We start from the raw sequence: 22,510 nt of genomic DNA on the forward strand, positions 1-22,510 counted from the left end.
CCCACATGGCATCATCCTATTCATTATTTAAACCACTACCTTTGACCAGAACCCAGGAATAGGGCTCCATTTGGGAAGACCCCAGGGTGTCTCAGATTTTTAATTCATAGATTTTAGATGTGTCTGTACAACGCTGTACTGTAAATGTCTATATATACACAGTGCATTCGGAAAGTATTCAGACCCCTTGACTTTTTCCACATTTTGTTACGTTACAGCCTTATTCTAAAATGGATTACATTTTTTTTTAAATCCTCATCAATCTACACACAATACCCCATAATGACAAAGCAAAAACAGGTCTTTATATATATTTTTTAAATGTATTAAAAATAAAAAACAGAAATACCTTATTTACATAAGTATTCAGACCCTTTGCTATGAGACTCGAAATTGAGCTCAGTTGCATCCTGTTTCCATTGATCATCCTTGAGATGTTTCTACAACTCTATTGCAGTCCAACTGCGGTAAATTCAATTGATTGCCAAGAGTGTGCAAAGCTGTCATCCAGGCAAAAAGGGTGGCTGCTTTGAAGAATCTCAAATATAAAATATATTTTGATTTGTTTAACACTTTTTTTTGGTTACTACATGATTCCATATGTGTTATTTCATAGTTTTGATGTCTTCACTATTATTCTACAATGTAAAAAATAGTAAAAATAAAGAAAAACCCTTGAATGAGTAGGTGTGTCCAAACTTTTGACTGGTACTGATATATATATATATATATATATATATATATATATATATACTTATGTCTCCTCCCCCTACCTCCTGGGTGACATCCTGGCTGGCTCGTTGGTACTCTATGTATATATATATATATATACTTATGTCTCCTCCCCCTACCTCCTGGGTGACATCCTGGCTGGCTCGTTGGTACTCTATGTATATATATATATATATATATACTTATGTCTCCTCCCCCTACCTCCTGGGTGACATCCTGGCTGGCTCGTTGGTACTCTATGTATATATATATATATATATACTTATGTCTCCTCCCCCTACCTCCTGGGTGACATCCTGGCTGGCTCGTTGGTACTCTATGTTATATATATATATATATACTTATGTCTCCTCCCCTACCTCCTGGGTGACATCCTGGCTGGCTCGTTGGTACTCTATGTATATATATATATATAACTTATGTCTCCTCCCCCTACCTCCTGGGTGACATCCTGGCTGGCTCGTTGGTACTCTATGTATATATATATATATATACTTATGTCTCCTCCCCCTACCTCCTGGGTGACATCCTGGCTGGCTCGTTGGTACTCTATGTATATATATATATATATACTTATGTCTCCTCCCCCTACCTCCTGGGTGACATCCTGGCTGGCTCGTTGGTACTCTATGTATATATATATATATATATATATGTCTCCTCCCCCTACCTCCTGGGTGACATCCTGGCTGGCTCGTTGGTACTCTATGTATATATATATATATATATATGTCTCCTCCCCCTACCTCCTGGGTGACATCCTGGCTGGCTCGTTGGTACTCTATGTATATATATATATATATATATACTTATGTCTCCTCCCCCTACCTCCTGGGTGACATCCTGGCTGGCTCGTTGGTACTCTATGTATATATATATATACCTCCTGGGTGACATCCTGGCTGGCTCGTTGGTACTCTATGTATATATATATATACCTCCTGGGTGACATCCTGGCTGGCTCGTTGGTACTCTATGTATATATATACAGTGGGGGAAAAAAGTATTTAGTCAGCCACCAATTGTGAAAGTTCTCCCACTTAAAAAGATGAGAGAGGCCTGTAATTTACATCATAGATACACGTGAACTATGACAGACAAAATGAGAAAAAAAAATCCAGAAAATCACATTGTAGGATTTTTAATGAATTTATTTGCAAATTATGGTGGAAAATAAGTATTTGGTCAATAACAAAAGTTTCTCAATACTTTGTTATATACCCTTTGTTGGCAATGACACAGGTCAAACGTTTTCTGTAAGTCTTCACAAGGTTTTCACACACTGTTGCTGGTATTTTGGCCCATTCCTCCATGCAGATCTCCTTTAGAGCAGTGATGTTTTGGGGCTGTCGCTGGGCAACACGGACTTTCAACTCCCTCCAAAGATTTTCTATGGGGTTGAGATCTGGAGACTGGCTAGGCCACTCCAGGACCTTGAAATGCTTCTTACGAAGCCACTCCTTCGTTGCCCGGGCGGTGTGTTTGGGATCATTGTCATGCTGAAAGACCCAGCCACGTTTCATCTTCAATGCCCTTGCTGATGGAAGGAGGTTTTCACTCAAAATCTCACGATACATGGCCCCATTCATTCTTTCCTTTACACGGATCAGTCGTCCTAGTCCCTTTGCAGAAAAACAGCCCCAAAGCATGATGTTTCCACCCCCATGCTTCACAGTAGGTATGGTGTTCTTTGGATGCAACTCAGCATTCTTTGTCCCCCAAACACGACGAGTTGAGTTTTTACCAAAAAGTTCTATTTTGGTTTCATCTGACCATATGACATTCTCCCAATCCTCTTCTGGATCATCCAAATGCACTCTAGCAAACTTCAGACGGGCCTGGACATGTACTGGCTTAAGCAGGGGGACACGTCTGGCACTGCAGGATTTGAGTCCCTGGCGGCGTAGTGTGTTACTGATGGTAGGCTTTGTTACTTTGGTCCCAGCTCTCTGCAGGTCATTCACTAGGTCCCCCCGTGTGGTTCTGGGATTTTTGCTCACCATTCTTGTGATCATTTTGACCCCACAGGGTGAGATCTTGCGTGGAGCCCCAGATCGAGGGAGATTATCAGTGGTCTTCTATGTCTTCCATTTCCTAATAATTGCTCCCACAGTTGATTTCTTCAAACCAAGCTGCTTACCTATTGCAGATTCAGTCTTCCCAGCCTGGTGCAGGTCTACAATTTTGTTTCTGGTGTCCTTTGACAGCTCTTTGGTCTTGGCCATAGCGGTGTTTGGAGTGTGACTGTTTGAGGTTGTGGACAGGTGTCTTTTATACTGATAACAAGTTCAAACAGGTGCCATTAATACAGGTAACGAGTGGAGGACAGAGGAGCCTCTTAAAGAAGAAGTTACAGGTCTGTGAGAGCCAGAAATCTTGCTTGTTTGTAGGTGACCAAATACTTATTTTCCACCATAATTTCCAAATAAATTCATTAAAAATCCTACAATGTGATTTTCTGGATTTTTTTTCCTCAATTTGTCTGTCATAGTTGACGTGTACCTATGATGAAAATTACAGGCCTCTCTCATCTTTTTAAGTGGGAGAACTTGCACAAATGGTGGCTGACTAAATACCTTTTTTCCCCACTGCCTCCTGGGTGACATCCTGGCTGGCTCGTTGGTACTCTATGTTATATATATATATATACTTATGTCTCCTCCCCCTACTTCCAGGGTGACATCCTGGCTGGCTCGTTGGTACTCTATGTTTATATATATATATATATATATATACTTATGTCTCCTCCCCCTACCTCCTGGGTGACATCCTGGCTGGCTCGTTGGTACTCTATGTATATATATATATATATATACTTATGTCTCCTCCCCTACCTCCTGGGTGACATCCTGGCTGGCTCGTTGGTACTCTATGTTATATATATATATATATATATACTTATGTCTCCTCCCCCTACCTCCTGGGTGACATCCTGGCTGGCTCGTTGGTGCTCTATGTATATATATATATATATATACTTATGTCTCCTCCCCCTACCTCCTGGGTGACATCCTGGCTGGCTCGTTGGTACTCTATGTATATATATATATATATATATATACTTATGTCTCCTCCCCCTACCTCCTGGGTGACATCCTGGCTGGCTCGTTGGTACTCTATGTATATATATATATATACTTATGTCTCCTCCCCCTACCTCCTGGGTGACATCCTGGCTGGCTCGTTGGTACTCTATGTATATATATATATATATACTTATGTCTCCTCCCCCTACCTCCTGGGTGACATCCTGGCTGGCTCGTTGGTACTCTATGTATATGTCTCCTCCCTCTACCTCCTGGGTGACATCCTGGCTGGCTCGTTGGTACTCTATGTATATGTCTCCTCCCCCTACCTCCTGGGTGACATCCTGGCTGGCTCGTTGGTACTCTATGCGTTGGACGGTCTGGACGGTCTGCAGGGCCAGGCCGCAGTACACGGCAAAGTCCTCCAGGAGGCGCTCTTCATAACGGTTAAACTCCCTGCCCGTCTCCGGCTCGCCAGGGGCCACGCCCAGTTTGTTCTTCAGCTGGCAGACGGCTGAACGACGACAACGACAACAACAACAACAACAACAACAACAACAACAACAACAACAACAGAGGGATGGATGAAAGGTGTTAATAACTTTATTTATTTATTTAATAACTTAATGACGATTCATAACTCAATCTTACACTGTATTGTCCTGCCCAGGGCCTGTATTCATAGAGCGTCTCAGAGTAGCCGCTGATCCAGGTTTTGGCCTTTTAGATCACGATGAATAAGATTACATAGACAGGTGGGGACCTGATCCTGGATCAGCCCTGCTACTCTGAGATGTTACGAGGATGTGCTTCTGTGGTGTGTAGATCAGGTGATGGTTAAGGCTCTGTCTATCTGTGGTGTGTAGATCAGGTGATGGTTAAGGCTCTGTCTATCTGTGGTGTGTAGATCAGGTGATGGTTAAGGCTCTGTCTATCTGTGGTGTGTAGATCAGTGATGGTTAAGGCTCTGTCTATCTGTGGTGTGTAGATCAGGTGATGGTTAAGGCTCTGTCTATCTGTGGTGTGTAGATCAGGTGATGGTTAAGGCTCTGTCTATCTGTGGTGTGTAGATCAGGTGATGGTTAAGGCTCTGTCTATCTGCGGTGTGTAGATCAGGTGATGGTTAAGGCTCTGTCTATCTGTGGTGTGTATATCAGGTGATGGTTAAGGCTCTGTCTATCTGTGGTGTGTAGATCAGGTGATGGTTAAGGCTCTGTCTATCTGCGGTGTGTAGATCAGGTCATGGTTAAGGCTCTGTCTATCTGTGGTGTGTAGATCAGGTGATGGTTAAGGCTCTGTCTATCTGTGGTGTGTAGATCAGGTGATGGTTAAGGCTCTGTCTATCTGCGGTGTGTAGATCAGGTGATGGTTAAGGCTCTGTCTATCTGTGGTGTGTAGATCAGGTGATGGTTAAGGCTCTGTCTATCTGTGGTGTGTAGATCAGGTGATGGTTAAGGCTCTGTCTATCTGTGGTGTGTAGATCAGTGATGGTTAAGGCTCTGTCTATCTGTGGTGTGTAGATCAGGTGATGGTTAAGGCTCTGTCTATCTGTGGTGTGTAGATCAGTGATGGTTAAGGCTCTGTCTATCTGTGGTGTGTAGATCAGGTGATGGTTAAGGCTCTGTCTATCTGTGGTGTGTCGATCAGGTGATGGTTAAGGCTCTGTCTATCTGTGGCGTGTAGATCAGGTGATGGTTAAGGCTCTGTCTATCTGTGGTGTGTAGATCAGGTGATGGTTAAGGCTCTGTCTATCTGTGGTGTGTAGATCAGGTGATGGTTAAGGCTCTGTCTATCTGTGGTGTGTAGATCAGGTGATGGTTAAAGCTCTGTCTATCTGTGGTGTGTAGATCAGGTGATGGTTAAGGCTCTGTCTATCTGTGGTGTGTAGATCAGGTGATGGTTAAGGCTCTGTCTATCTGTGGTGTGTAGATCAGTGATGGTTAAGGCTCTGTCTATCTGTGGTGTGTAGATCAGGTGATGGTTAAGGCTCTGTCTATCTGTGGTGTGTAGATCAGGTGATGGTTAAGGCTCTGTCTATCTGTGGTGTGTAGATCAGGTGATGGTTAAGGCTCTGTCTATCTGTGGTGTGTAGATCAGGTGATGGTTAAGGCTCTGTCTATCTGTGGTGTGTAGATCAGGTGATGGTTAAGGCTCTGTCTATCTGTGGTGTGTAGATCAGTGATGGTTAAGGCTCTGTCTATCTGTGGTGTGTAGATCAGGTGATGGTTAAGGCTCTGTCTATCTGTGGTGTGTATATCAGTGATGGTTAAGGCTCTGTCTATCTGTGGTGTGTAGATCAGTGATGGTTAAGGCTCTGTCTATCTGTGGTGTGTAGATCAGGTGATGGTTAAGGCTCTGTCTATCTGTGGTATGTAGATCAGGTGATGGTTAAGGCTCTGTCTATCTGTGGTGTGTATATCAGGTGATGGTTAAGGCTCTGTCTATCTGTGGTGTGTAGATCAGTGATGGTTAAGGCTCTGTCTATCTGCGGTGTGTAGATCAGTGATGGTTAAGGCTCTGTCTATCTGTGGTGTGTAGATCAGGTGATGGTTAAGGCTCTGTCTATCTGTGGTGTGTAGATCAGTGATGGTTAAGGCTCTGTCTATCTGTGGTGTGTAGATCAGGTGATGGTTAAGGCTCTGTCTATCTGCGGTGTGTAGATCAGGTGATGGTTAAGGCTCTGTCTATCTGTGGTGTGTAGATCAGGTGATGGTTAAGGCTCTGTCTATCTGTGGTGTGTAGATCAGTGATGGTTAAGGCTCTGTCTATCTGTGGTGTGTAGATCAGTGATGGTTAAGGCTCTGTCTATCTGTGGTGTGTAGATCAGGTGATGGTTAAGGCTCTGTCTATCTGTGGTGTGTAGATCAGTGATGGTTAAGGCTCTGTCTATCTGTGGTGTGTAGATCAGGTGATGGTTAAGGCTCTGTCTATCTGTGGTGTGTAGATCAGGTGATGGTTAAGTCTCTGTCTATCTGTGGTGTGTAGATCAGTGATGGTTAAGGCTCTGTCTATCTGTGGTGTGTAGATCAGGTGATGGTTAAGGCTCTGTCTATCTGTGGTGTGTATATCAGGTGATGGTTAAGGCTCTGTCTATCTGTGGTGTGTAGATCAGGTGATGGTTAAGGCTCTGTCTATCTGTGGTGTGTAGATCAGGTGATGGTTAAGGCTCTGTCTATCTGTGGTGTGTATATCAGGTGATGGTTAAGGCTCTGTCTATCTGTGGTGTGTAGATCAGGTGATGGTTAAGGCTCTGTCTATCTGTGGTGTGTAGATCAGTGATGGTTAAGGCTTTGTCTATCTGTGGTGTGTAGATCAGTGATGGTTAAGGCTCTGTCTATCTGTGGTGTGTATATCAGGTGATGGTTAAGGCTCTGTCTATCTGTGGTGTGTAGATCAGTGATGGTTAAGGCTCTGTCTATCTGTGGTGTGTAGATCAGTGATGGTTAAGGCTCTGTCTATCTGTGGTGTGTATTTCAGGTGATGGTTAAGGCTCTGTCTATCTGTGGTGTGTATATCAGGTGAGGGTTAAGGCTCTGTCTATCTGTGGTGTGTAGATCAGGTGATGGTTAAGGCTCTGTCTATCTGTGGTGTGTAGATCAGTGATGGTTAAGGCTCTGTCTATCTGTGGTGTGTAGATCAGTGATGGTTAAGGCTCTGTCTATCTGTGGTGTGTAGATCAGGTGATGGTTAAGGCTCTGTCTATCTGTGGTGTGTAGATCAGTGATGGTTAAGGATCTGTCTATCTGTGGTGTGTAGATCAGGTGATGGTTAAGGCTCTGTCTATCTGTGGTGTGTAGATCAGTGATGGTTAAGGCTCTGTCTATCTGTGGTGTGTAGATCAGGTGATGGTTAAGGCTCTGTCTATCTGTGGTGTGTAGATCAGGTGATGGTTAAGGCTCTGTCTATCTGTGGTGTGTAGATCAGGTGATGGTTAAGGCTCTGTCTATCTGTGGTGTGTAGATCAGGTGATGGTTAAGGCTCTGTCTATCTGTGGTGTGTAGATCAGGTGATGGTTAAGGCTCTGTCTATCTGTGGTGTGTAGATCAGGTGATGGTTAAGGCTCTGTCTATCTGTGGTGTGTAGATCAGGTGATGGTTAAGGCTCTGTCTATCTGTGGTGTGTAGATCAGGTGATGGTTAAGGCTCTGTCTATCTGTGGTGTGTATATCAGGTGATGGTTAAGGCTCTGTCTATCTGTGGTGTGTAGATCAGTGATGGTTAAGGCTCTGTCTATCTGTGGTGTGTAGATCAGTGATGGTTAAGGCTCTGTCTATCTGTGGTGTGTAGATCAGTGATGGTTAAGGCTCTGTCTATCTGTGGTGTGTAGATCAGGTGATGGTTAAGGCTCTGTCTATCTGCGGTGTGTAGATCAGGTGATGGTTAAGGCTCTGTCTATCTGTGGTGTGTAGATCAGGTGATGGTTAAGGCTCTGTCTATCTGTGGTGTGTAGATCAGTGATGGTTAAGGCTCTGTCTATCTGTGGTGTGTAGATCAGTGATGGTTAAGGCTCTGTCTATCTGTGGTGTGTAGATCAGGTGATGGTTAAGGCTCTGTCTATCTGTGGTGTGTAGATCAGTGATGGTTAAGGCTCTGTCTATCTGTGGTGTGTATATCAGGTGATGGTTAAGGCTCTGTCTATCTGTGGTGTGTAGATCAGGTGATGGTTAAGGCTCTGTCTATCTGTGGTGTGTAGATCAGGTGATGGTTAAGGCTCTGTCTATCTGTGGTGTGTAGATCAGGTGATGGTTAAGGCTCTGTCTATCTGTGGTGTGTAGATCAGTGATGGTTAAGGCTCTGTCTATCTGTGGTGTGTAGATCAGGTGATGGTTAAGGCTCTGTCTATCTGTGGTGTGTAGATCAGTGATGGTTAAGGCTCTGTCTATCTGTGGTGTGTAGATCAGGTGATGGTTAAGGCTCTGTCTATCTGTGGTGTGTAGATCAGTGATGGTTAAGGCTCTGTCTATCTGTGGTGTGTAGATCAGGTGATGGTTAAGGCTCTGTCTATCTGTGGTGTGTAGATCAGGTGATGGTTAAGGCTCTGTCTATCTGTGGTGTGTAGATCAGGTGATGGTTAAGGCTCTGTCTATCTGTGGTGTGTAGATCAGGTGATGGTTAAGGCTCTGTCTATCTGTGGTGTGTAGATCAGGTGATGGTTAAGGCTCTGTCTATCTGTGGTGTGTAGATCAGGTGATGGTTAAGGCTCTGTCTATCTGTGGTGTGTAGATCAGGTGATGGTTAAGGCTCTGTCTATCTGTGGTGTGTAGATCAGGTGATGGTTAAGGCTCTGTCTATCTGTGGTGTGTAGATCAGGTGATGGTTAAGGCTCTGTCTATCTGTGGTGTGTAGATCAGGTGATGGTTAAGGCTCTGTCTATCTGTGGTGTGTAGATCAGGTGATGGTTAAGGCTCTGTCTATCTGCGGTGTGTAGATCAGGTGATGGTTAAGGCTCTGTCTAGCTGCGGTGTGTAGATCAGGTGATGGTTAAGGCTCTGTCTATCTGTGGTGTGTAGATCAGGTGATGGTTAAGGCTCTGTCTATCTTAGGTGTGTAGATCAGTGATGGTTAAGGCTCTGTCTATCTGTGGTGTGTAGATCAGTGATGGTTAAGGCTCTGTCTATCTGTGGTGTGTAGATCAGGTGATGGTTAAGGCTCTGTCTATCTGTGGTGTGTAGATCAGGTGATGGTTAAGGATCTGTCTATCTGTGGTGTGTAGATCAGGTGATGGTTAAGGCTCTGTCTATCTGTGGTGTGTAGATCAGGTGATGGTTAAGGCTCTGTCTATCTGTGGTGTGTAGATCAGGTGATGGTTAAGGCTCTGTCTATCTGTGGTGTGTAGATCAGGTGATGGTTAAGGCTCTGTCTATCTGCGGTGTGTAGATCAGGTGATGGTTAAGGCTCTGTCTATCTGTGGTGTGTAGATCAGGTGATGGTTAAGGCTCTGTCTATCTGTGGTGTGTAGATCAGGTGATGGTTAAGGCTCTGTCTATCTGTGGTGTGTAGATCAGGTGATGGTTAAGGCTCTGTCTATCTGTGGTGTGTAGATCAGGTGATGGTTAAGGCTCTGTCTATCTGTGGTGTGTAGATCAGGTGATGGTTAAGGCTCTGTCTATCTGTGGTGTGTAGATCAGGTGATGGTTAAGGCTCTGTCTATCTGTGGTGTGTAGATCAGGTGATGGTTAAGGCTCTGTCTATCTGTGGTGTGTAGATCAGGTGATGGTTAAGGCTCTGTCTATCTGTGGTGTGTAGATCAGGTGATGGTTAAGGCTCTGTCTATCTGTGGTGTGTAGATCAGTGATGGTTAAGGCTCTGTCTATCTGTGGTGTGTAGATCAGGTGATGGTTAAGGCTCTGTCTATCTGCGGTGTGTAGATCAGGTGATGGTTAAGGCTCTGTCTATCTGTGGTGTGTAGATCAGGTGATGGTTAAGGCTCTGTCTATCTGTGGTGTGTAGATCAGTGATGGTTAAGGCTCTGTCTATCTGTGGTGTGTAGATCAGTGATGGTTAAGGCTCTGTCTATCTGTGGTGTGTAGATCAGGTGATGGTTAAGGCTCTGTCTATCTGTGGTGTGTAGATCAGTGATGGTTAAGGCTCTGTCTATCTGTGGTGTGTAGATCAGGTGATGGTTAAGGCTCTGTCTATCTGTGGTGTGTAGATCAGGTGATGGTTAAGGCTCTGTCTATCTGTGGTGTGTAGATCAGGTGATGGTTAAGGCTCTGTCTATCTGTGGTGTGTAGATCAGTGATGGTTAAGGCTCTGTCTATCTGTGGTGTGTAGATCAGGTGATGGTTAAGGCTCTGTCTATCTGTGGTGTGTAGATCAGGTGATGGTTAAGGCTCTGTCTATCTGTGGTGTGTAGATCAGTGATGGTTAAGGCTCTGTCTATCTGTGGTGTGTAGATCAGGTGATGGTTAAGGCTCTGTCTATCTGTGGTGTGTAGATCAGGTGATGGTTAAGGCTCTGTCTATCTGTGGTGTGTAGATCAGGTGATGGTTAAGGCTCTGTCTATCTGTGGTGTGTAGATCAGGTGATGGTTAAGGCTCTGTCTATCTGTGGTGTGTAGATCAGGTGATGGTTAAGGCTCTGTCTATCTGTGGTGTGTAGATCAGGTGATGGTTAAGGCTCTGTCTATCTGTGGTGTGTAGATCAGGTGATGGTTAAGGCTCTGTCTATCTGTGGTGTGTAGATCAGGTGATGGTTAAGGCTCTGTCTATCTGTGGTGTGTAGATCAGGTGATGGTTAAGGCTCTGTCTATCTGTGGTGTGTAGATCAGGTGATGGTTAAGGCTCTGTCTATCTGTGGTGTGTAGATCAGGTGATGGTTAAGGCTCTGTCTATCTGTGGTGTGTAGATCAGGTGATGGTTAAGGCTCTGTCTATCTGTGGTGTGTAGATCAGGTGATGGTTAAGGCTCTGTCTATCTGTGGTGTGTAGATCAGGTGATGGTTAAGGCTCTGTCTATCTGTGGTGTGTAGATCAGGTGATGGTTAAGGCTCTGTCTATCTGTGGTGTGTAGATCAGGTGATGGTTAAGGCTCTGTCTATCTGTGGTGTGTAGATCAGGTGATGGTTAAGGCTCTGTCTATCTGTGGTGTGTAGATCAGGTGATGGTTAAGGCTCTGTCTATCTGTGGTGTGTAGATCAGGTGATGGTTAAGGCTCTGTCTATCTGTGGTGTGTAGATCAGGTGATGGTTAAGGCACTGTCTAGCCAACAACCCTGCTAAGTACCCTGGCTGACGCACTCTAAAAGGTTAACACCTTGCCTAATGCTGCTAATGCTATTCATTTAGAAGACTTCCTAGTAAATACAAGATTATCTACAGCCGAGGTTATCTACAGACTTCCTAGTAAATGCAACATCCTCTACAGTCAAGAGTCTCTACAGCCAAAATAATCTACAGACTTCATGGTAAATACAAGATTATATACAGCCAAGATTATCTACAGACTTCCTAGTAAATACAACATTCTCTACAACCAAGATTATCTACAGCCAAGATTATCTACAACCAACATTATCTACAGACATCTTAGTAAATAGAAGACTCTATAGTAAAAACAACACTAATCACTAGCTCCTAGTCCCTAACCATCTGAAATAATGATCAGAAACAACACTCTACAGCCAGTAAATACAATACTCTCATCAGCCAAGATGATCTACAGCCAAAACTTCCTAGTAAATACAAGACTCTTTAGTAAATACAATACTTCCTACAGCCAAGACTCTCTACAGTCCTAGTAAAAAAATATTCCTAGTCAGTAAACACAATACTTCCTAGTCAGTAAATACAATACATCCTAGACATTAAATACAATTCTTCCTATTCAGTAAATACAATACTTCCTAGTCAGTAAATAAAGTACTTCCTAAATACAATACTTCCTATTCAGTAAATACAATACGTCCTATTCATTAAATACGATACTTCCTATTAATTAAATACAATACTTCCTAGTCAGTAAATACAATACTTCCTAGACATTAAATACAATTCTTCCTATTCAGTAAATACAATACTTCCTATTCATTAAATACAATACTTCCTATTCATCAAATACAATACTTCCTAGTCAGTCAATACAATACTTCCTATTCAATAAATACAATACTTCCTATTCAGTCAATACAATACTTCATATTCAGTAAATACAATACTTCCTATTCATTAAATACAATACTTCCTAGTCAGTAAATACAATACTTTCTATTCAGTAAATACAATACTTCCTATTCATTAAATACAATACTTCCTAGTCAGTAAATACAATACTTCCTATTCATCAAATACAATACTTCCTAGTCAGTCAATACAATACTTCCTATTCAGTAAATACAATACTTCCTATTCATTAAATACAATACTTCCTAGTCAGTAAATACAATACTTCCTAGTCAGTAAATACAATACTTCCCTAGACATTAAATGCAATATTTCCTATTCAGTAAATACAACACTTCCTAGTCAGTAAATACAATACTTTCTAGTCAGTAAATACAATACTTCCTAGTCAGTAAATACAATACTTCCTAAATAAACACTTCCTAGTCAGTAAATACAATACTTCCTAGTCAGTAAATACAATACTTCCTAGTCAGTAAATACAATACTTCCTAAATACAATGCTTCCTATTCATTAAATACAATACTTCCTAGTCAGTAAATACAATATTTCCTAGTCAGTAAATACAATATTTCCTAGTCAGTAAATACAATACTTCCTAGTCAGTAAATACAATACTTCCTAAATACAATACTTCCTAGTCAGTAAATACAATACTTCATAGTCAGTAAATACAGTACTTCCTAGTCAGTAAATACAATATTTCCTAGTCAGTAAATGCAATACTTCCTAGTCAGTAAATGCAATACTTCCTAGTCAGTAAATACAATACTTCCTATTCATTAAATACAATTCTTCCTAGTTAGTAAATACAATACTTCCTAGTCAGTAAATACAATACTTCATAGTCAGTAAATACAACACTTCCTATTCAATAAATACAATACTCCTAGTCAGTAAATACAATACTTCCTAGACATTAAATGCAATATTTCCTATTCAGTAAATACAACACTTCCTAGTCAGTAAATACAATACTTCCTAGTCAGTAAATCAATACTTCCTAGTCAGTAAATACAATACTTCCCTAGTCAGTAAATACAATACTTCCCTAAATACAATACTTCCTATTCATTAAATACAATACTTCCTAAATACAATACTTCCTAGTCAGTAAATACAACACTTCCTAGTCAGTAAATACAATACTTCCTAGTCAGTAAAATACAATACTTCCTAGTCCAGTAAATACAATACTTCCTATTCAGTAAATACAATACGTCCTATTCATTAAATACAATTCTTCGAACGCTATTGCAGTAAATACGAATACTTCCTATTCAGTTTAAATACAATACTTCCTATTCATCAAATAGCCAATACTCCTAGTCAGTACAATACAATACTTCCTATTCAATAAATACAATACGTCCTATTACAGTCAATACAATACTTCATATTCAGTAAATACAATAGCGCTTCCTATTCATTAAATACAATACTTCCTAGTCAGTAAATACAATACTTTCTATTCAGTAAATACAATACTTCCTATTCATTAAATACAATACTTCCTAGTCAGTAAATACAATACTTCCTATTCATCAAAATACAATACTTCCTAGTCAGTCAATACAATACTTCTATTCAGTAAATACAATGACTTCCTATTCATTAAATAAAATTCCAGAGAAAAAATACTTCTTGAGTCAGTAAATACAATACTTCCTAGACATTAAATGCAATATTCCATTCAGTACAATAAAACTCCAGTAGTAAATAAATATTTACAGTAGAAATACAAACTTCCAAATAAAACTATCAGTAGAAAAACCAGTCAAAATACAATAATCTAGCAGTAAATACAATACTTCTAAATACAATGCTTCCTATTCATTAAATACAATACTTCCTAGTCAGTAAATACAATACTTTCTATTCAGTAAATACAATACTTCCTATTCATTAAATACAATACTTCCTAGTCAGTAAATACAATACTTCCTATTCATCAAATACAATACTTCCTAGTCAGTCAATACAATACTTCCTATTCAGTAAATACAATACTTCCTATTCATTAAATACAATACTTCCTAGTCAGTAAATACAATACTTCCTAGTCAGTAAATACAATACTTCCTAGACATTAAATGCAATATTTCCTATTCAGTAAATACAACACTTCCTAGTCAGTAAATACAATACTTTCTAGTCAGTAAATACAATACTTCCTAGTCAGTAAATACAATACTAAATAAACACTTCTAGTCAGTAAATAAACTTCCTAGTCAGTAAATACAAAAACTTCACAATACTTCCTAGTCAGTAAATACAATACTTCCTAGTCAGTAAATACAATACTTCCTAAATACAATGCTTCCTATTCATTAAATACAATACTTCCTAGTCAGTAAATACAATATTTCCTAGTCAGTAAATACAATATTTCCTAGTCAGTAAATACAATACTTCCTAGTCAGTAAATACAATACTTCCTAAATACAATACTTCCTAGTCAGTAAATACAATACTTCATAGTCAGTAAATACAGTACTTCCTAGTCAGTAAATACAATATTTCCTAGTCAGTAAATGCAATACTTCCTAGTCAGTAAATGCAATACTTCCTAGTCAGTAAATACAATACTTCCTATTCATTAAATACAATTCTTCCTAGTTAGTAAATACAATACTTCCTAGTCAGTAAATACAATACTTCATAGTCAGTAAATACAACACTTCCTATTCAATAAATACAATACTTCCTAGTCAGTAAATACAATACTTCCTAGACATTAAATGCAATATTTCCTATTCAGTAAATACAACACTTCCTAGTCAGTAAATACAATACTTCCTAGTCAGTAAATACAATACTTCCTAGTCAGTAAATACAATACTTCCTAGTCAGTAAATACAATACTTCCTAAATACAACACTTCCTATTCAGTAAATAAATAAATACAATACTTCCTAGTCAGTAAATACAATACTTCCTATTCAGTAAATACAATACGTCCTATTCATTAAATACAATACTTCCTAGTCAGTAAATACAATACTTCCTATTCATTAAATACAATACTTCCTATTCATCAAATACAATACTTTAGTCAGTCAATACAATACTCTATTCAATAAATACAATACTTCCTATTCAGTCAATACAATACTTCATATTCAGTAAAATACAATACTTCCTATTCATTAAATACAATACTTCTAGTCAGTAAATACAATACTTTCTATTCAGTAAATACAATACTTCCTATTCATTAAATACAATAATAACCTAGTCCCAGTAACACAATACTTCCTATTCATCAAATACAATACTTCCTAGTCAGTCAATACAATACTTCCTATTCAGTAAATACAATACTTCCTATTCATCAAATACAATACTTCCTAGTCAGTAAATACAATACTTCCTAGTCAGTAAATACAATACTTCCTAGACATTAAATGCAATATTTTCTATTCAGTAAATACAACACTTCCTAGTCAGTAACACAATACTTTCTAGTCAGTAAATACAATACTTCCTAGTCAGTAAATACAATACTTCCTAAATAAACACTTCCTAGTCAGTAATACAATACTTCCTAGTCAGTAAATACAATATTCCAGTCAGTAAATACAATACTTCCTAAATACAATGCTTCCTATTCATTAAATACAATACTTCCTAGTCAGTAAATACAATACTTCCTAGTCAGTAAATACAATACTTCCTAGTCAGTAAATACAATACTTCCTAGTCAGTAAATACAATACTTCCTAAATACAATACTTCCTAGTCAATAAATACAATACTTCATAGTCAGTAAATACAGTACTTCCTAGTCAGTAAATACAAATTCCTAGTCAGTAAATGCAATACTTCCTAGTCAGTAAATGCAATACTTCCTAGTCAGTAAATGCAATACTTCTAGTCAGTAAATACAATACTTCCTATTCATTAAATACAATTCTTCCTAGTTAGTAAATACAATACTTCCTAGTCAGTAAATACAATACTTCATAGTCAGTAAATACAACACTTCCTATTCAATAAATACAATACTTCCTAGTCAGTAAATACAATACTTCCTAGACATTAAATGCAATATTTCCTATTCAGTAAATACAACACTTCCTAGTCAGTAAATACAATACTTCCTAGTCAGTAAATACAATACTTCCTAGTCAGTAAATACAATACTTCCTAGTCAGTAAATACAATACTTCCTAAATACAATACTTCCTAGTCAGTAAATACAACACTTCCTAGTCAGTAACTACAACACTTCCTAGTCAGTAAATACAATACTTCCTAGTCAGTAAATACAATACTTCCTAGTAAGTAAATACAATACTTCCTAGTCAGTAAATACAATATTTCCTAGTCAGTAAATACAACACTGTCAGAACGCTGAGTGTGGATGTGGTGCAGGGAATCAAGCGCAGGAACACGGGTGTTCGTCAACAGACTTTAGTAATCCAAAATAGTAACTCCAAACAGGTGAATAGCCAACCCAACCGGGAGGCAAGAACAAATTACGCAACAGTGTGTAAAAACAAGAAAAGGCGCACGCAGTGCGGACTCTCGACAACAAACAACACGAGAGAGAAAACCCATCAACAGCAACAGCTGACATAACAATCACACATAACACCTGACCCAACACACGATAACTAAATAGGAAACAAAATCAAACACTAACAAGGGACAGGTGTACAAACAGACAAAACCAAACAAACATGAAACATCGAACGGTGGCAGCTAGTACTCCGGGGACGACGACCGCCGAAGCCTGCCCGAACAAGGAGGAGGAGCAGCCTCGGCCGAAACCGTGACAAACACTTTCTCAGTAAATACAACACTTTCTAGTCAGTATATACAAGAATTCCTAGTCAGTAAATACAAGACTTCCTAGTCAGTGAATACAACACGTTCTAGTCAGTAAATACAACACGTTCTAGTCAGTAAATACAACACATCCTAGTCAGTAAATACAACACACCCTAGTCAGTAAATACAACACTTTCTAGTCAGTAAATACAACACTTTCTAGTCAGTAAATACAATACTTTCTAGTCAGTAAATACAAGACTTCCTAGTCAGTAACTACAACACTTCCTAGTCAGTAAATACAATACTTCCTAGTCAGTAAATAGAACACTTCCTAGTCAGTAAATACAATACTTCCTATTCATTAAATACAATACTTCCTAGTCAGTAAATACAATACTTCCTAGTCAGTAAATACAATACTTCCTAGACATTAAATGCAATATTTCCTATTCAGTAAATACAACACACCCTAGTCAGTAAATACAACACTTTCTAGTCAGTAAATACAACACTTTCTAGTCAGTAAATACAATACTTTCTAGTCAGTAAATACAAGACTTCCTAGTCAGTAACTACAACACTTCCTAGTCAGTAAATACAATACTTCCTAGTCAGTAAATAGAACACTTCCTATTCAGTAAATATAATACTTCCTATTCAGTGAATACAAGACTTCCTAGTCAGTAACTACAACACTTTCTAGTCAGTAAATACAATACTTCCTAGTCAGTAACTACAACACTTCCTAGTCAGTAAATACAATATTTCCTAGTCAGTAAATAGAACACTTCCTATTCAGTAAATATAATACTTCCTATTCAGTGAATACAAGACTTCCTAGTCAGTAAATACAATACTTCCTAATCAGTAAATACAACACTTCCTAGTCAGTAAATAGAACACTTCCTATTCAGTAAATATAATACTTCCTAGTCAGTAAATACAAGACTTCCTTGTCAGTGCATAGATCAGTAAATAAAGACTGAAGAGCCAGTAATCCGCTGGTTTAAGACGTACTGATATCAAGATCTCTGCCTCGACTATCAACAACGACTAACAGCGTGCCTCTAACAACCACAGAAGAAGAAGAAGACTCCCTACACCAAACAGAGGCACCCGACTCTTACTACTGCATGTGGAGCAGGTTGAGAGCGTCAAGTTTCTTGGTGTCCACATCACCAACGAACTATCATGGTCCAAACACACCAAGACAGTCGTGAAGAGGGCACGACAAAGCCTATTCCCCTCAGGAGACTAAAAAGATTTGGCATGGGTCCTCAGATCCTCAAAAAAGTTATACAGCTCCACCATCGAGAGCATCCTGACTGGTTGCATCACCGCCTGGTATGGCAACTGCTCGGCCTCCGACCGCAAGGCACTACAGAGGGTAGTGCGTATGGCCCAGTACATCACTGGGGCCAAGCTTCCTGCCATCCAGGACCTCTATACCAGGCGGTGTCAGAGGAAGGCCCTCAAAATTGTCAAAGACTCCAGCCACCCTAGTCATAGACTGTTCTCTCTGCTACCGCACGGCAAGCGATACCGGAGCGCCAAGTCTAGGTCCAAAAGGCTCCTTAACAGCTTCTACCCCCAAGCCATAAGACTCCTGAACAGCTAATCATGGCTACCCGGACTATTTGCACTGCCCCCCCACCCCCACCCCATCTTTTTACGCTGCTGCTACTCTGTTAATTATTTATGCATAGTCACTTTAACTCTACCCACATGTACATATTACTTCAACTACCTCAACTAGCCGGTGCCCCCGCACATTGACTCTGCACCGGTACCCCCCTGTATATATAGCCTCCCTACTGTTATTTTATTTTTACTTCTGCTCTTTTTTTCTCAACACTTTTTTGTTGTTGTTTTATTTGACTTTTTTATCAAAAAATAAATGCATTGTTGGTTAAGGGCTTGTCAGTAAGCATTTCACGGTAATGTCTACAACTGTTGTATTCGGTGCATGTGGCAAATAAAATTTGATTTGAATTGATTTGATTATAGAATTCATGCTGTTGTTGTCAATGGAATTCTATAGTAAGGTTAAAGTTATATAAACATAGCTGTATAAAAAAGACTGTAAACTAGAAAAGATACATGTGAAATGGAGAAAGAGCGACGCACCGATGATTTTCCCGGTCTTCCCATTTCTGATCGGGCAGCAGACCAGACTACCCGTGGGGGGGTCCTGATCGGCGCCGGACACGTTCAGTGTCTCCTTGGAGACCAGCACCTGCAGGGCGTGGGTCAGGTCTATGTCTGGGAGGGTACAGTCTCTATGGAAACACAGAAATATAGTGATGCTACGGTCTCTATGGAAACATAAATATAGTGATGCTACAGTCTCTATGGGAAACACAGAAATATAGTGATGCTACAGTCTCTATGGAAACATAAATATAGTGATGTTACAGTCTCTATGGAAACACAGAAATATAGTGATGCTACAGTCTCTGGAAACACATAAATATAGTGATGCTACAGTCTCTATGGAAACACAGAAATATAGTGATGCTACAGTCTCTATGGAAACATAAATATAGTGATGCTACAGTCTCTATGGAAACACATTAATATAGTGATGCTACAGCCTCTATGGAAACACAGAAATATAGTGATGCTACAGTCTCTATGGAAACACAGAAATATAGTGATGCTACAGTCTCTATGGAAACACAGAAATATAGTGATGCTACAGTCTCTATGGAAACACAGAAATATAGTGATGCTACAGCCTCAATGGAAACACAGAAATATAGTGATGCTACAGTCTCTATGGAAACACAGAAATATACATTATTTACATTAACCATCAAACATAGAAAAATTGTCCACTGCTGATCAGTGCTAAGCCACCAGTCCCAAATAAGGTGCTGATCAGTGCAAAGCCACCAGTCCCAAATAAGGTGCTGATCAGTGCAAAGCCACCAGTCCCAAATAAGGTTGAGACATTCAGGTAACTTTCCCCAAATGCCCATGTGATCCAGAAGATCCGGTTGGAAGATTCCTGGAACCAGGAAGGAACAAGGAGCAAATTCAGGAATCCTCCAACCAGGATTGTTTGGGAAAACCTGGGAATGTGGAGAAAATGACTGGTATTTTGCAACCTTTCTCCCAATTTAAATATATTCCTATTTGCTCCTGATAAAATGCAGGAATCCTCCAACCAGGATTGTGTGGGAAAACCTGGGAATGTGGAGAAAATGACTGGTATTTTGCAAACTTTCTCCCAATTTAAATATATTCCTATTTGCTCCTGATATCGGCATGGTTTAGTACACCAAGACCGTCCCAAGTCAACTAAATCAACAAGAGCAGTTATGTCTTAAACACATCCCTATGGTCTAAATCATGTATACACAAACTGAAACAAAACACGGCCGTCGATGGAATGATACAACAGGGATACGAGAGGTAAAAAACCTTCTAGAACCTTTTATAGATCTGGAACTCTGATCCTTGTTCTTCTCCCTCCATATGGACCAGCCCAGAGAAGGAGTTCTAGAACACAACAGAACAATAGAACACGTCAACCAGGTTGTCTGTTTAAACAATAGACCATTAGTAACAACACACAGGGGGGTAGGAATGGAAGAAAGTCACTCTGGAATCCTTCAATACCAACGCTAAAATATTAAAATGATTTCACTGGTTCCGCTCCCAGATTCCCCCTCCATTTCCAGCCCTGTCCTGACAACACTACACTAGCCTGGTGAATCCAGAATGAACGCTACGTTCAATATCTTTTAGATCTGCTTTTATCAGTCTGGCCTTCGAGCCAATTGATGGGGTTTTGGAATGAACCAGAAAACGGCTGGTCCAATCAGCGTCCGAACAGAAACAGAAAATGTTTACGACCAAAACCAGACTGATAAGCCAAGCAAAGAAATAGTAAAAGTGGTGACCATGCTGGATCCACCCAGCTAACACAATGCTGCAGTCAACTAAGACACAAATAAAGTTATGTCTTGTGTTTTAAAAAACAGAAAGTTATTTATTGTGTTTCATAAACCAGAAAGTTTTGTCTTGTGTTTTATGAACCAGAAAGTTATTTATTGTGTTTTGTGTTTTAAAAACCAGAAAGTTTTGTCTTGTGTTTTATGAACCAGAAAGTTATTTATTGTGTTTTGTGTTTTAAAAACCAGAAAGGCTTTTTGTGCTTGTGCTTTAAAAACCAGAAAGTTTTATCCTTGTGTTTTTAAAACCAGAAAGTTTTGTCTTGTTTTTAAAAACACAGAAAGTTATGTATTGTGACAAACCAGTGTAACTGAAAGCTTTAGGGAGAAAAAACAAGGTACTTATTTTGTGATAATATTTTGAAAAGAAGCACGGCTTATTTAGTGCTGGTGCTTACCACGACTGAGTTATGCTCCGCGTATAGCTAGGGTTAGGTGCTAGAGGCTAAAAAAATAGCGGCAGAAAACTGAGAGCCAATCAGACGTTAGGGTTGGCTATTGCGCTAGTGGTTAAAGGGTCTGGGCTAGTAGTGAAAGCTAGCGATGTTAGGGCTTAGAGCTACATGGTAGAGGTTAGGAGCTAGTGGTTAGGGGTTAGGAGCTAGTGGTTAGGGGTTAGGAGCTAGTGGTTAGGGGTTAGGAGCTAGTGCTTAGGGGTTAGGAGCTAGTGCTTAGGGGTTAGGAGCCAGTGGTTAGGGGTTAGGAGCTAGTGGTTAGGGGCTAGGGGCATAGGGCTAGGGGTTAGGGGCATAAAGCTAGGAGTAGGGGCCATAGGTTAGGGCATAAAGCTAGGGGTTAGGGGCATAGGGGCTAGGGGTTAGGGCACAGGGCCAGGGTTAGGGGCTAGGGGTTAGGAGCCAGTGAGGGTAGCCAGGGGTTAGGGGGCAGTTAAAGGGCTAGGGTGCTAGGGCATAGGGTTAGAGCAGGTTAGGGGCATAGGCAGGGTTAGAAGAAATAGACAGGTTGGGGGAGCATAGGGTTAGGGCACAGGGCATAGGGAGGCATAGGGGCATAGGGTTAGGGTAGGGGCCAGTGCAGAAAGCACAGGGTTAGGCCAGTAGCAGAAGTTAGGGTTAGGGGCATAGGTTGAAAGTAGCAGAGTAGGGCAGGGTTGTGGTTAGGGGCACAGGGGTTAGGGGCACAGGGGTTAGAGCTAGGGCATGAGCATAGGGCAGTAGGTTGGGGCAAAGGGCAGGGGCCAGGGCATAGGGTTAGGGGCAGTTGGGGCAGCGCTAGGGGCATAGGGCAGCAGGTTAGGGGCTAGGGCGCAGGGTTAGGGCCAGGGCTAGGGGCATAGGGCTAGAGGCTAGGGGCAGGCTAGGGCCAGTGTAGGGTTGAGGGACATAGGCTAGGGGTTAGGGGCATAGGGTTAGGGGTCAGGGGCATAGGGGCTAG

The 22,510-nt window shown here is 40.5% G+C and overlaps 1 protein-coding gene across 1 annotated transcript in view; it reads right to left on the bottom strand.

Moving 5' to 3' along the window:
- The window catches only part of LOC121562814 (cGMP-specific 3',5'-cyclic phosphodiesterase-like), a 78,883-nt gene that overhangs the window by 44,832 nt on the left and 11,541 nt on the right, over positions 1 to 22,510 (bottom strand). Inside the window, exons 7-9 of the mRNA XM_045218744.1 lie at positions 20,593 to 20,660; positions 19,284 to 19,435; positions 4,088 to 4,272 (exon numbers count right to left, since the gene is read on the bottom strand). Coding sequence (XP_045074679.1) covers positions 4,088 to 4,272; positions 19,284 to 19,435; positions 20,593 to 20,660 — 405 coding nt within the window. The remainder of the gene's footprint in view (positions 1 to 4,087; positions 4,273 to 19,283; positions 19,436 to 20,592; positions 20,661 to 22,510) is intronic.

Source organism: Coregonus clupeaformis, unplaced genomic scaffold, assembly GCF_020615455.1.
Source record: "Coregonus clupeaformis isolate EN_2021a unplaced genomic scaffold, ASM2061545v1 scaf1766, whole genome shotgun sequence".
In the NCBI taxonomy this organism is placed as follows: domain Eukaryota; kingdom Metazoa; phylum Chordata; class Actinopteri; order Salmoniformes; family Salmonidae; genus Coregonus; species Coregonus clupeaformis.